This window comes from Barbus barbus (genome assembly GCF_936440315.1).
Source record: "Barbus barbus genome assembly, chromosome: 26".
Lineage (NCBI taxonomy): Eukaryota > Metazoa > Chordata > Actinopteri > Cypriniformes > Cyprinidae > Barbus > Barbus barbus.
Window position 1 is genome coordinate 5,879,790 of NC_136754.1, and position 15,689 is coordinate 5,895,478.

At 37.8% G+C, this 15,689-nt stretch overlaps 2 protein-coding genes across 2 annotated transcripts; both read left to right on the forward strand.

Moving 5' to 3' along the window:
• Window positions 1–98: 98 nt before the first annotated feature.
• LOC306845953 (acyl-coenzyme A synthetase ACSM3, mitochondrial-like) lies at window positions 99–7,769 on the forward strand. The gene is made up of 13 exons (XM_079378975.1): window positions 99–643; window positions 1,519–1,729; window positions 2,075–2,282; window positions 2,418–2,561; window positions 3,067–3,223; window positions 3,377–3,456; window positions 3,742–3,865; window positions 4,521–4,601; window positions 6,267–6,368; window positions 6,467–6,594; window positions 6,658–6,757; window positions 7,017–7,136; window positions 7,246–7,769. Exons 1-13 carry the CDS (start codon window positions 416–418, stop codon window positions 7,336–7,338), a joined length of 1,776 nt encoding a protein of 591 aa, XP_079235101.1. The 5' UTR covers window positions 99–415; the 3' UTR covers window positions 7,339–7,769.
• A 1,283-nt stretch (window positions 7,770–9,052) lies between these two features.
• Window positions 9,053–15,689, forward strand: LOC306845954 (microtubule-associated protein 6 homolog). The gene is made up of 3 exons (XM_079378976.1): window positions 9,053–9,897; window positions 11,362–11,587; window positions 14,771–15,689. Exons 1-3 carry the CDS (start codon window positions 9,416–9,418, stop codon window positions 14,840–14,842), a joined length of 780 nt encoding a protein of 259 aa, XP_079235102.1. The 5' UTR covers window positions 9,053–9,415; the 3' UTR covers window positions 14,843–15,689.

The following is a 15,689-nucleotide window of genomic DNA, read 5'->3' on the forward strand; positions in this document are numbered from 1 at the left end:
TTCTCAACTAGAGTGAAATCTATGAATGAGCATGTACTATGGACATTGGAAGAAAGACACTTTTACATCCAGTTAATCCGTTTTAACTGAAAGTGTTCAGACAGGGGACTTTAGTTTTGTAGGCGGTCATTCCTTCGAAGCTGAAGAGATTTAGTGTCTGTTTTGACGAAGCTGAACTGTGTCTGGGCAGCATTTATCGCGTCTGCAGTGCCTGCGTTTTTCTTTCATAGAATGCCGTTTCATTCTTAGAAGTTTGTTGCAACGAACGGGAAAACGATTAAAGAGTCTGTCTCCGAAAATGAGATACTGATCCGTGTGAAAGTTTCCGCTGCGTGTCATCGACTAATGTAGCGTGAGAGAAACTACCTCAGTTGCTTTAGTTTTGCACCGTCGAGTCCAAAGTTAAAGACTTGCTATGAATTTATATGTGCTTCGCAAAAGTCTTTTTAACCACCGTCTGAAAATCTCAAAGAGAAATGAAGTACGTGAGCGAGGTCAGTGGCTGCAAATGTGCAGATCCAAAACATCTGCGCCAAAAAACTTATGCGATAATGAGAGCGCGAGACGGATTTACAACATACAAGTTCCTCAGCGGTTTAATTTCGCCAAAGACGTACTGGAGCAATGGGAAACAAAAGAAAAGGTCATTTAAGAAAATGCTCTGCTGTTATTCTAATATGTTTGTCACTTGTTACTGTAAACGTGATGATACGCATTGTACATTAAACACTGAATACATTTACGTTAACGTCCGGTTAATATTTTAACTGGATGGATAATACTTTTGAATAATTTCTAAACAAACATTGTAAAATCCTGAGCTGATGCTGTGCATTCAAGTGTAAAAACATTGCAAGACATTGAAAATACACGAAAAAGACGCTATTTACAAATAAGAAAACTTTGAGGCTGTTCTGCCAATATTTTGGGGCGGGCCTTAGGAGAGAGTAGAGGAAGACGGGGGAGTGTTTGGAAACCTGTTTGAACTTCTATTCATTCATGCAGTACTTTTTAAATTTGCATGTGTAATTTATGCAAAAATATAATAATATTGGAAATAAGGAGCTAAAGTACGTTTGACGTAGGTATTACCATACCATTTCTGTAAATAAAAGTAAAAGCAAATAATACCACAAAACATGCCAGGTCCATTACTAATAATTATTAGGTGCCTTTCTTTTTCCCTTCTTGAAGCATAATGCCAATAAGGAACTGGATTTTATTAGTCCACTCAAAAAAAAAAAAAAACTATCTTCATTTATGAAACCTTATGTTGTTCCAAACCTATATGTATTTTATTTTAAAATAAAGGAGATAATAGACGGGATTCCATACAAGAGGTATGCCATTTTGTTTGTTGACACTAGTGCAGCAGAAATGTACTAATCTACTGATCTGTGTAGTATTATAGGCCTATAATGTGATAAAGTAGTTCTTAGTTCATTTTAATGCCATACAGTTATTTCACAATGCCAACATTTGTGAAATTGTTCAGTGTATTGTTGTGGTATATTACAGATCGGACAGAGGTCGTCTCTTCCAGCTCTGTGGTGGGTGAATGACATCGGGGAAGAGGTCCGGTGGAGTTTTGAGGAGTTGGGCTTTCACTCCAGAAGACTTGCAAATGTTCTGCATCAGGTGTGCAGTTTGGAAAGAGGGGATTGTGTGTTCCTCATCTTACCCAGAGTCCCTGAGTGGTGGCTGGTTAATGTGGCATGTCTCCGAACAGGTACCGTCACAGTCCTTTTCAAATGGACTTGTTAGGCGTATGCTGAGACATTTTCAGGATTCATTCACTCTTGTTCTGTTTCCCTTTCCATTGGTTCATTGTTAAGGTTAAACTTTAATCTACTTTTATTGATTCACACTGCTGGGGAGACAATGCTAGTTTAGACCAGCTTAAATTTGACTCGTGTAATTTTAACGTTCTCTACCAGATAAGCCGCCAATTATTTTCATGTTATGACTGATAACCGATAGATGCCAGATATTTAAATTTCATACCATTTGGTCTAAATAAAACACACACACACACACAGTGGTTCCTCTTTAAACTCCCTGTTTCCTTGCACAGGTACGGTTCTGATCCCCGGCACGTCTCAGCTCACTGCTCGAGATATCCGCCACCGGCTGCAGACGTCTGGGGCCAAGTGTGTGATCACAGATGAATCTTTGGCTCCACTGTTGGACACAGTAGCCTCAGACTGCCCTTCCATCTCCACCAAGCTTCTGCTGTCCCACAGGGCCATGCACGGCTGGGGCAACCTGACCGAACTCATGGGGTGAGTGGAGAGCAAGAGATGTGTGTGTACAGGGAGCACTGTAATTTACTGAAGAAATAACGGAGTGCAAAGTATATACAAAGTTACAAATTGGTGATTGGTTATTTAAGACCAGATGTTGTATTTGTGCTGTAGAAAAGTGTCAGATGATCATGTTTGCGTGGACACCAGGAGTGAGGAGGCCATGACTATCTTCTTCACCAGTGGCACAACTGGCTCTCCAAAAATGACCCAACACAGCCACTGTAGTTACGGTCTGGGGCTCACGGTGAATGGCAGGTTTGCAACATTATGAAAGTTAAATGACGTTATGTAGCTAAAGATGCATTCACAGTTATGTATATATGTAATAATGTACACAGTGGAAAGATTTTATTTTTTTTTATCAGTAAGGCTGCATCAAATTGATCAAAAGACATTTATAATGTTATAAAAAATTCCTATTTCCAATAAATGCTGTTCTTTTGAACTTTTTATTCATCAAAGCATCCTAAACAAATGTTGGTTTCCACAAAAAATATTAAAGCAAAAATTAAGCAGTCCAACTTTTTTCATTATTGATAATAATGTGTTTTTTGAACATCAAATCAGTATATTAGAATGATTTCTGAAGGATCATGTGACATTGAAATTCAGCTTTGTATTACAGGAATAAATTACATTTTAAAATATATTCGAATAGAAAGCAGCCATTTTAAATTTTAATAATATTTCACAATATTGCTGTCTTTACTGTTTTTAATCAAATAAATGTAATGTTTATTTGTGCGTGTGAATTCTTAAGGTATTGGTTGGATCTGACTGAGCAGGATGTGTTTTGGAACACGTCGGACACAGGTTGGGCCAAGTCTGCATGGAGCAGTGTGTTTGCGCCATGGATCCAGGGAGCGTGTGTGTTTGTTCACCACATGCCACGTTTTGACACAAGTACAGTCCTCAAGGTACAGGAACATCACTGGTCCATTCTTGATTCTTTAAATAAAATGTCCCTAATAAAGCTGTATGAAAGTGTTTTATGGAAAACCAAAATTTATAAAACATAATCTAACTTTATATGATTTGTTGATTTTTGCTGTTTGTTTTTCTCCTGACAGACTCTAAGCAGCTATCCCATCACCACCTTCTGCACGGCACCAACAGCCTATCGAATGCTTGTACAGGACGACATATCCAGGTACTGACTGTAACTGGTGCACTGTGATGTATTTGTATTTAAATGAATGATCTTTTAGCTCTATAATTATAAATTTTGAGACGGCTTTATTTATGATTATTGGTTTTTATATATACTGTCAGCAGAATATTTTTTTTAATGGCAGGTAAGTTGCAAGTTTTTAACTGAATTGGTTATTAAATGACTGAAAATCTTGACCGGGATGTTGTAATGATCACAACAGAGTGAGACTGTTTCATCATGTCCAGGTCTAGTCCTCATCTTTGTCTGTGTTTTTTTTGACAGGTTTACGTTCAGGGCTCTTGAGCACTGTCTGTGTGCAGGAGAGCCCATTAACCCAGAGGTGATGTGGAAATGGAAAGAACTCACTGGACTGGACATCTATGAGGGTTACGGACAGACTGAGACTGTAAATAAACATTTAAAGGAATAGTTCACACATTTTAAAATTTTCTCAGCCTTAGGCCATCCAAGAAGTAGAAGAGTTTGTTTCTTAATTAGACAATTTTGGAGAAATTTAACCTTACATCTCTTGCTCACCAATGGATCCTCTGCAGTGAATGGGTGCCGTCAGAATGAGACTCCAAATAGCTGATAAAAACATCACAGTAATTCACAAGTAATCCACACAACTTGATCAAAAAAGTGAACGCACAGCTTTTCACTTCACAGGATGGCCTGGAGTCGTGGTGTAGATTATTGTGATGGTTTTTATCAGCTGTTTGGACTCTCATTCTGACGGCACCCATTCACTGCAGAGGAAGTGATGTACTGCTAAATTTCTTCAAAGAAACAACGTCATCTTCATCTTGTGTGGCCTGAGGGTGAGTACATTTTCAGCAAATGTTCATGTTTGGTAGCTATTCCTTTAAACAGCTGAATCTCTTTTCTTTAATCAGGTTTTATAGGATCATTATAAACATGAGTGAAAATGGGCCCTAAATTAGCCTCTGTTTTCATCTATGATATGGTCACAGATTCATTCTAGAGACAGAGAATAAATTTAAGCATGGTCTTGTGTGCTGTCAAACAAAGATAGGTCATCTCTCTTTTTTTCCACCCAGGTTTTAATAGCAGGCACATTCAAAGGCATGAAGATCAAACCAGGATCTTTTGGAAAGGCATCACCAGGATATGATGTTCAGGTGCAGTAACGGTCTGTCCAGGGTTTAAACTAATAATAGTTTACTGTTGTACTTACTGGCTTCATATTAATAGTAACTGTAATATATGGACTGAGATACAATGCTGCTTGAAAGTTTGTGAAACCTTTAGCATAAATATGACCCAAAACATCATCAGTGTCCTGAAGTCCTGAAAGTAGACAAAGAGAACCGAATCAAACAAGTGAGAGAGAAATATTTTCTGTCATTTATTTATCGAGAAAAATGATCCAGTGTTACATATCTGTGTGTTGCAAAAGTATGTGAATCTTTGTTTTCAGTATCTGGTGTGACCCCCTTTTACTGCAGTAACTGAAGGTAACGTTTTTTGGAAATGCTGATCAGAGTTTTAGCCCATTCAAAAACATTAACTACCTTCTTTAACCATATTTTGGTAGAATGACTTGTGTGCTTGTGGTTGTTGTCTTGCTGCATGACCCATATTCTCTTGAGACTCCGTTCTTAAACAGATGTCCTGATGTTTTCCTTTAGAATTTGCTGATATAATTCAGAATTCATTGTTCCATCAATGATGACAGGCTGTCCTGGCCAAGATGCAGCAAAACAGGCCCAAGCCATGATCCTACCACCACCATGTTTCACAGATGGGATAAGATTCTTAAGCTGGAATGCAGTGTGCTCTTCTCCGAACATAATAGCTTCTCATTTAAACCAATAAGTTCTATTTTGGTTTCATCCATCCATTAAACCTTTCTCCAATAGTCCTCAGGCTTGTCCACGTGATCTTTAGCAAGCAATTTTCTTTTTGGAGAACAGTGGCTTTCTTCTTGTAACTCTGCCATGCACATTATGGTTGCTGAGTGTTCTCCTGATGGTGGGCTCATGAACTTTAACATTAGGCAATGTGAGAAAGGCCTTTAGTTGCTTAGAAGTTACCCTGGGAACTTTTTCAATCTCGCAGACTATTACACGTTCTACAGTGATCTTTGTTGGTTGACCTTCTCGGGAAGGTAACAGTGGTCTTGAATTTCCTCCATTTGTACACAATCTGTCTGACTGTGGATTTGTGGGGTCCAAACTCTTTAGAGATGGTTTTCTAAGCTTGTCTATCCTGATGAGCAACATCAACTCTTTTTCCGAGGTCCTCCGTAATCTCCTTTGTTCGTGACATGATTCACTTCCACAAACATGATCAGACTTTGATAGATCCCTGTTCTTTGAATAAAGCGGGTCACGTACTGACATTTGATAGTCATTGCACTGCCTGAAAACACCTCTGCACAGATGGACTCTAATTTCACCTTTAACTGCTAATCCAAGAGATTCACATACTTTTGCCACTCACAGATATGCAATATTGGATAATTTTCCTGAATAAATAAATGACACAGATAATATTTTTTCATTTGTTTGATTGGGTTCTCTTTGTCAACTTTCAGGGCTTGTGCGAAAATATGATTGTTTTGGGTCACATTTATGCAGAAATATAGAAAATTCTAAAGGGTTCACAAACTTTCCAGCGGCACTGTATAATAATACAGATAATAATTACATACAAAGGAAAAGATGAAGTTTTAAAAATTACAAAAATGACAGAAAAGCAATTGCGGTAATGCATTGCTTTGTTTCACCTGATGGATTGGCTTGTTTTACTGTGAGGTGAACTGTGGGCTATTTTGGTTTAAGGTGGTGGATGAAGATGGTTCTGTTGTGCCACAAGGACAAGAGGGAGACCTCGGCATCAGAGTCAAACCAGACAGACCCTTCTCTCTTTTTACAGAGTATACAGTATGTTTTCCTGTTTCACATATTATTAGAGTCTGTACTAACAAAAAAGTTCTCGAGCCCCAAACTTATTGATCTAAATAAGTGATCACATCCTATAGGGTGAGCCAGAGCGCACGGCAGAGTGTTTCCGAGGTGATTTCTACCTGACGGGTGACAGGGGAATGATGGATGATGAAGGATACCTCTGGTTCATCGGCAGAGCTGATGATGTTATCCTGTCTGCAGGGTACGGAATTCTATTTATCATAACATGAGATTTAAAAATTTAACATGGTTGTGTGTGTTTTAGGTACCGCATTGGTCCATTTGAGGTGGAAAACGCTTTGATAGAGCATCCAGCTGTAGCAGAATCTGCTGTGGTCAGCAGCCCTGACCCGGTTCGAGGAGAGGTAGTGCAATGCATTCTGGGATTGCCTTCTCCATGAAGGATACATGCAGTGTGACCTTAGAATTAGGCAAAAAATTACATAACATAGAAAACCAGAATTATCAGTAGAGTGCATATGATGCATTTAAATGGTGTCTAAGTATGCAGCACAAAAGATTTTGTATGTAGTTGATATAAAATTTTATTATCATACATATGTAATACAAAACTGTTTATTCCAAAAGTATATATTTTTTTAAATTGTGCTGTTCCATTTTCAGGTTGTGAAGGCTTTTGTAGTGCTGACAGCAGATTATAAATCACGAGACCATAAGGAACTGATCCAGGAACTGCAAACACATGTGAAGACTGTGACAGCTCCTTATAAATATCCACGCAAGGTGACTTACGATTCAAATTCAGTACTTCCGCATTTAATCCTTAACTGGAGATCTTTTCAATTTAGTCCATTTTAAAGGACTTTTAAATGTTTAATTTGTTTTTTGTCAGATTGAGTTTGTGGATCATCTTCCCAAGACAGTAAGTGGGAAAATCAGGCGAGTGGAGTTAAGAAAGAAGGAATGGGGACAGCAAGCAAGCTAAATCTGGAAATGAGAACTAATTTCTGTACAAATCACATCCCACCTTTTTATATACAACATTCCCAGATGTCTTCCCACTTTAACGCAGCACATTTAAGACTGATAAATGGATCTACACACCCATAGTCCTTCAGCTTGCCTGCAGGTGGAGGCATTTCATAACAATCAAGTTGCAGAACTCATTTCTAATTTCATGCATCAAACATTTTATATGATTCTACCTCATGTTTAATCATGTTCAAATGGAGTAACTCAATTTATAAGCCTTGCAGTTCAAATGTTTTATTCTTTTCATCTTAAATTGTAGATCTTATTCTGCATATGCAAAACCTAAATCTGAATTAATTTTGTAACAAAATAATAAGCATTTACATAATTAAAAACCCTTTTTTGAGTAATTAATAAAAGCATTTTTGGGTGACTATGTTAGATAAAACCACAGAGTGATCCTTTTTTCCTCAAGAGCATGATGCCATGTGACTGATGACAGATGGCAGACACTAATCTGATCTGTGCTGAATGATGAGAGGATTGTGAGGTTATAAAGATTTCTGAATTTACCCCACAGAAAGGAATGAGGAATGCAGTGATTTTTCAGATGACAAATCTGTTAGTAAATTAGTCTTGACCACTAATGGAGAAAAACAGCTTTGCAAATAGATAACCTGTAGCTTGTCAAAAATAATGTGACAACTTTTGAAAAATGATAGGCTATATTTTCACGTTGCCAAAACTTTAACCAAGCTGTAAATTTCCCACTCTGGTCATTCAAGGACCATCAAGGGTGAAGTGTAGAGGCACACTCGCTGACTGCAGTAATGAGAGACAGGTGCTGTTTAATTGACCTGTTAATGGGGCTTATGCTTATCAGGTGAAACAACAGAGCCATTGACATTACAACTGAAATATCAAGCCAAAATATACCAGACCTCAGCCAATTCAACTGCTTTGTCACTAAATCAGACTGTAGATGTTTGTTATGACAGCCCGAAGGATGTCAGCCTGAAAACAGCTTGTTTGTGTATGCAGAGATGTGTTTGTGGATCAATCTGTCGGGTTTGGTTTGCAGTGAGTAATTTGAATGGCTCAAACTGCTAACAGACTGTCAAAACCTGAGCTGCTTACCTGTCCTTACAAAAAAGTACTGTGGCTGTAGCATGGATGGTACTGTGATACACAGTGGGTTCCAAGTCTGTGTCTACCAGTGAACAAATACTTTTTAGCTTTTTCCCTAGGTGCACAAGAGCACGTAAAAAGTGATAAGTTTACTTAATTTTAAAGCAAGGGGTTTCCTCAATTATTTTTTTTAAAGTAAATAATAATAAAAAAAAAAGTTAAGTGAACTTGACAATTCACTTAACTTTTTTTTAAAATGATTATTTACTTAATTTTAAGGCAACGGGTTTCCTCAATTTTTTTAAGTTAAGTCAACTTTTTACTGGTAGCTTTGCAAGTAGGTCTCTTGAAGCATACATGTATATATTGCCACCAGCTCATGTTAAATGGTCCTGTGACGTGACAAATGAATTGTTAAAACTAGACTTACTAAATAATGCCTCTAAATTAATATATAATGCATATTAACTGTAAAGGAACAAGCTAAATGATGTTTGAAGTAGTTTTAGATGGAGTACAACATACCCCAGTGCATTGTCAAATTCCACTAGTTTTACCGCTGCATATCACAAAACGCTAGTACCGTACCGTGGTACTTTTAGTTAGTGTAGACCGCATCTGAATCAGCTGGAAGCGCCTATGATGCCCAGAAATGCTGTCTAGGTAGGAAACGCACTAGGTTTTGATTAAAAGAGGATTTTTAGGGCATTAAGTTGAGCTTTGTCAATGAAACAGCCGTGAGGTGGACACGGGTCACCGACTCAGATGTTTATGGATTATTATTTTTTCTGCATTAAGTGCAAATCACGTGAGATGAATGTGCAATGACAGCGTCCCGACACCGAGCGGTCTCGCGCAGTTCTCGAGAAACGGACTCACGTTCACATTCCTTCATGTAATCGAGCACTTCGTCGCGTTTTGACTGTGTTTTCTTTCTTTTTGGTTTGGTTTGTTTCATAGCAATGGCTTGGCCGTGCATCAGCAGAGTCTGCTGCTTGGCTCGGTTCTGGAACCAGTTCGATAAATCGGATTTGTCGGTTCCGCTAACGATTCAGAACTACTCTGACATCGCGGAGCAGGAGGTGCGATCCGTCACCAAACTCGTTTCCACGGAACGGGCGCCGAGCGTCGACTTCGTAACGCCGGATCATGCGGCGGGAGTCCGGCGGCCGCACCGGGGACGCACGGAACCGAGTTATAAACCCCGCGAGGACTACCATCCCCCGGGTGTGCCTTTCCCGAGCGTCACCCAGTATAAGCAGGATTACAAACCCTGGCCCATCCCGAAAAAGGATAACTTTCCCTGGATTAGTAACGGAGGGAAAGGCGGCACTTTGACAGATAGCCCGGTGAACGGTTACTCTAACGGCACGAGTCAGCCGCGGGCGGACAGACAGGAGCGCAGCGGGAGGCAGAGAGGAGGCGATCAGCTCAGCTCATACAGGTGCTGCTGCTCTTTCTCATGGGAGCTGTTCTCCAGCACCTCTCATCCACTGCAGCACACTCACACTTCTCAACATGAGTAAAAATATTTTACTGAGGTACAGCAAAGAAGGTTATGGGATTTATATATCCTATAGGATTAATCTTATTTTGTTTTATTTGAGCCAATTTAGTTAGTAAAACATATTACAAAGACAAAAAAATCATGTTAATAATATGGATTATTTTATTTTGCCAGAGTAAAAACATTACAAAAGACAAACATTCCATATAATATAACTACTATTAATAATAATAATGTATTGATGATTTTTTTAATATATTATTCTATATTTAATTTTAGCCTGTTAAATAAGTAAAAACATGCCACAATTCAAAAATACCATATAATAATTATCATATATGGATAAATCTTGAGTCTGTGTCATTTATATTTTTTATTTTATTTTGAAGTGAATAAAACATTACAGATAAAATAAAAATCGCTGTATTAATATCGATATTTTATTTTGTTATCCTATTTTGGCTTATTTAGTAAGTAAAAACATTAAAATGATGAAAAAGTTAGTAAAAATAATGATATGGCTATATTTCTTAATTTTTTTTCATCAAATAGACTACTATACTAACATAAACTTAATATCAATAATATCATGCATAATTGCATGCAAGTAACACTAAGCCTAACCCTAGTATGCATGTAGTTAATTAATATTACGCAGTACTTAAATGTATAATTACACTGTAACAGACACCTTAAAATAAAGTGTAACCAACAGTGGTAGCCTATTTATCTCTGAAATAACATATGTTCACAATAGCCTCCAAAATGAATTGCTGGAGGATATATATCTGACTCACACAAACAAGCTTTCACACATTTCTCTCTTTCTGTGAACGAGAAGTGTCCTTTCTTTGATGCTGGTTTACTGTGGTGCTATAACAGGACTGATGTGGTTGTAACGGTTGTGCATTGCAGTGATTTTCTCTCAGTGTGGTTACTGGTCACTGTCATTTCATCCGACAGCTCATGAACGAACGGAATGAATCTAAAACAATTACATAAACAGAGCTATCTGAGGGGAACAGAATGAATTGATTACAAACAGCCCTCAGTGTTCCTGAGCATTTGTTTGAAGGATGTGATCTGTGAATGTATGAAATCTTCACTTCCAGTCATTTATTCACTCAAACCTTTCCTAGATGCTTTCATCCTGCATGCACATTTTTTTCTTTTCTAAACCTTGCATTATGTATGTACAGATACGTATAGTGAGAATCATTTTTCATACAAGTTATGCTGAAGTAAGGCTTTATGGTGGGCACCTGTTGCTGTGATTTGTCAGCATGACTTTAACTCAGCCTGACATGTGCTGCTCTTATCTGCAGCTCCTCAGGGCTCCGTCTCTGTTTTTGCCTGTCTGTCTTTCTCTGTCTGATGCATTTGATCTCTCTCTGGAGTCAGGCAGGAGTACCAGCCGTGGTCTGGAGCCCGGCCGTCAAAGCCTGCCAACAAACGGCCCACCTTCCTGGGTAAAGGTGCTGACGAGCCCCCGCCCGAGACCAGCTACCAGGCGGCTTTCAGCCCAGACACACACAGACACACGGACGCCGGCGTACTGGAGACCAGCACACACAGGCAGACAGAGCGAGCACACTCACACAGGACAGAGATCAGCATGAAACCCGAGGTGAGTGAGACGACAGATCAGAAGAGACGTGGAGAGAAGAGTTACATACAATATTACATACAATTAAAGCATTAGTACAGAAAATATACATACTAAATATTAAAAAACCATTTAAATTAGTGTATGATTATACAATAAATGTGTAATATTGATTTGCGTAACCTTTAAGTTTATTCTGTGAAATCAAGCCTAATATGCATTTAAATCACATTGGTCATTTAACACCAATCCCTTTAGGTCTGGTAAAAGTTGTGTATCTCTATGCATCGACTAGTGCTGATTCATTGGGGTTACGTAATCAGTGACCCGCTCATGTGCCCCTTTACGTCAATCTAGTCTGTGCCGTCCTCTCAATAAGAATCCAAACTAACTGTGAAATTGGTGCTGCATCTTTTGCACGTCAGTCCGTGAAGTATGCACTAATTGGGATTCATTTAGTCCTAATTACTAACCCAATGCTTGCTGTCAAACCTCATGCTTAACCAGTGAGGAGAGAAACTGGCAGCTGAAACACAATGCCAGTGGTCTGAGGCAGAGTTGGCGAGAGTTCTGTGCCTCTGGTGTCAGGCTTAAATGTCTCTGTTATTGAGTTGTAACTTTTCTTTTCATAACCTTTGCACTGCTCTATTTGTCAAGTTGTCAGACAGATCCACTAGTCTGGTGTTTTCTGATGAGGGTTGTACAGGTCTGATGTTACACATATAGCCAAACCAGGACCCACGGGACAACCTTTGATTTGGCACACAATGCCACAGAAAAAAATAGAAGAAAAAAATTATACCACTAAAGCATACATGTGACCCTGGACCACAAAAGCAGTCTTAAGTCGCTGGTGTAGTTGTAGCAATAGCAAAAAATACATTGTAAGGGTCAAAATAATCGATTTTTCTTTTATGCCAAAAATCATTAGGATATTAAGTAAAGATCATGTTCCATTAAGATATTTTGTAAATTTCCTAATGTAAATATATCAAAACTTAATTTTTGATTAGTAATATGCTTTGCTAAGAACTTCATTTGGACAACTTGAAAGGCAATTTCTCAGTATTTTTTTGCACCCTCTGATTCCAGATTTTCAAATTGTATCTCGGTCAAAGATTGTCCTAACAAAGCTTACATCAGCTTTCAGATGATGTATAAATCTCAATTTCAAAAAATTGACCCTAATGACTGGTTTTCTGGTCCAGGATCACATGTAATATTTATATATTATACCCTTTTGTTAAACTTTATTTTTTTATTTTTGCATTGAAATGTAAAAAAAAATGGAATTTGATTCGAAATAATTAAAAAAATTCAAAACAATTTTTGTTTTTTTAAATTTTTTTGTTAAATTATTTAAGATTTAATATATTTTATTATAATATAGTTGGGTGTAATGCAGCATTTACTTTTGGCCACTGCCCTCAATCAAGTTTGATTTTTGGCCCTTCGTATTAAAACGTTTGGGCAACTCTTCTTTATGACTATAGAGATTTTAACAGATATGATTGATAATGCTGAACATACAGCTTTTGGCATATTAGTGCAGAACCAGGCACGAGGGACCATTTTTCTGCTAAATAGTTTTTATTTGAAGTCATCAGTCTATATCTGTGAGGCTGATTTTGTGAGTTTAAATTGTGTGTGTGTGTACTGGATAGAGTCTGGTGCACTGGAGACTTGCGTGACTAAGCCAGCTGGCATTATTTTGTCCGTCCCAGGGGTTTAACTCACCCACAACCCATCCTACCCTCCCGATCTCCCTCCAGCTGATGCTTTGAATTTAATTGTAAAAGGCAGACTGACTGTCTGCTGTTCTTAAACACTTGTTTGGGAGATAAAACCAGCTGATCATTCTTAATTCAATTCTTTTTCATTTTACCTCTACTGTAAAGACCATCAGTTCAGTACAAGCTCAATGAAACCAAGAAAACATAAGCATACACTATTTGCTATTGCAAAATACAGAGTAACAACCTCAGTCAACCGAGCAGAGGTGCCTAACATTTTAATATGATGAGACCAAAATGTAATTTGTTTGAGGGCTGTGGGCCAAAAGTAAGTGTTGCATTATATATTATCTGTATTATATTAAAATGTATTACATTATTTATTTATTCTGCTTTGCTGATGAACTGATAAGTTAGTGTTAGATAAAACAATTCCAAATGCATGTTTACAGGAGCAGGATTGAGAAACAAATCAAACCTGTACAAGTATCACAGTGAATAAATCCCAGGGTTTCATAAGTTATAATAACCTTAAATGACAGTCAAACATCTTATATAAGCTTTAAAGTTGCTGCCCAGACAGTTCCCCATTCGTCAGCGCTCTGTCCTGATGATAGTCAGCAGCCTGTGACATATGATATGACAGAGGATGGATGAGGCCATGTTCAGAATGGATTATTACTGTACTATAAACTGCATTAAAAATAAATATATAAAAATATTGCATACTATAGATATAGTGAAATTTGAATGGTAGTGTATATACTAGTGTGCAAAAAAAAAGGAAACTTCTTTTAAGAAATAATTATTTCATGTTTGAAGTTTTGGCAGTCTTCAAAGCTAATTTTCATATTATACATAAAGCATTTCCAGCATTAGCATGTTAGAATGCCATTGTGAAGACCTGAGGTATGAACGCTGTCTGCGTCTGCTGTTAGTGAGTCTGAGGGTGTCAACTTCTTATTCTAGAAACACGAAACAGTGTGAGAGAGAAAAAGATTTAGTAGATGATAAATCTAATTTTCACCCCAGCACTTGGCTTCTCACATAGCAAGCTATTTTTCCTCCCCTACAGTAAGGATTAGATGTCTTCTACCCAGGAGAAGAAGACAGTCTGAGAGAGAGAGAGAGAGAGAGATCCGACAAAGATAGATGGAGGCAAAGTGGATGGAGATTATATACTATAATATGAGACTTGACCAAGTACATCCTAAATCATAGTCATTTGAAACAGTATGCTAACAGTGCCCGAATGGATACTATTTCCAGTGGGGTTAGGTCCCATAACACCTTGATCCACAGCAGACATCAGGAGTGTTACATGACTTCTTTTTCAGTTTCTTACATTTTAGATGAAAACTGTAAATTGGGGTTGGACTTTTACATTGTTACAAAAGATATCTATTTTAAATGAAACAGTTTTACATAAAAATACTGAGTATTTTTAACAGAAATATGTTTTATATGACAGGAGCAGAAGAGTAAGCAGTCACCAAACCCATCTGCCGTCTTTCAAAGCAAATCCAGGATCTTCAACATATGATCCATCAACGCTCCGCACATAAAGATCCACATTCACGTCTGATTCAGCCTTTCACTAGAAGAGGAGACCATTTTAAAAAAGAACTGTCGAGAGACACCTGAATGTTGAGAAACTGGAGTTATTCTGAGAGACTAGGATCGTCAGAGGAGAAGAATGCCTGAGGATGAACAGAGACACATGCAAAATGCAAAAGCTTGTGAAAAGCAAAATCAGTAAAAAGGGATTCTCTAAATCATTCCACGGAGGAAATTACAGAACCAGAGGAAGTTTGCTGGAAATTTACACAACGTAAAATATATGCAAGAGAATGTATGCTTCAAATGTCAACCATCTACTAACTAAAAGGATATGTCTGTAATACAGGTTTAAGAGTGATAGAAAGAGTGTGTGTGTGTGTGTGTGAGAGACATAAAAGTGTGTGACTGGGAAAGTTTTCAGGCCTCAATTTCTGCTGACCTTACCCTGTCCCAGCTGAATGAATATCTGCATGTTTCATAATCGTTTAATGACTTGATTGAATATGCAACATTAAAAAAAGGAACAAAATGTAATCTGGTAACTCAGTGTCTGGGTGTGTGTGTCCTGTACAAGCCTAGTTAATGACATGATTTTGTCTTTAGTGATGTTGGTCTGCCTTTATTGATCTGTTAATGTCTACCTGAGGACTCCAGGTGCTTCTAATCGCCATTTTCTCGCTCCTGACCCTGCTAGCCCTTTATGAACCTATATAAAGATTAGAACATTATGAAACTTTCACTGAATTGGAGGCTATCCAAGTTTTTGTAAATTTGGTTTAGAGATAAATAGGGCAAATACTTAAACTGTTTAAATAAAAATTACATTCTTT

Coding starts and splice junctions, on each gene's coding strand:
- LOC306845953 (XM_079378975.1), top strand. CDS start 416: ATGAATTTATATGTGCTTCGCAAAAGTCTTTTTAACCACCGTCTGAAA. Junction 3,866..4,520: donor GTTACGGACAGACTGAGACT/GTAAATAAACAT, acceptor TTTTCCACCCAG/GTTTTAATAGCAGGCACATT. Junction 6,758..7,016: donor CTGACCCGGTTCGAGGAGAG/GTAGTGCAATGC, acceptor TTCCATTTTCAG/GTTGTGAAGGCTTTTGTAGT.
- LOC306845954 (XM_079378976.1), top strand. CDS start 9,416: ATGGCTTGGCCGTGCATCAGCAGAGTCTGCTGCTTGGCTCGGTTCTGG. Junction 9,898..11,361: donor GATCAGCTCAGCTCATACAG/GTGCTGCTGCTC, acceptor CTCTGGAGTCAG/GCAGGAGTACCAGCCGTGGT. Junction 11,588..14,770: donor AGATCAGCATGAAACCCGAG/GTGAGTGAGACG, acceptor TTTATATGACAG/GAGCAGAAGAGTAAGCAGTC.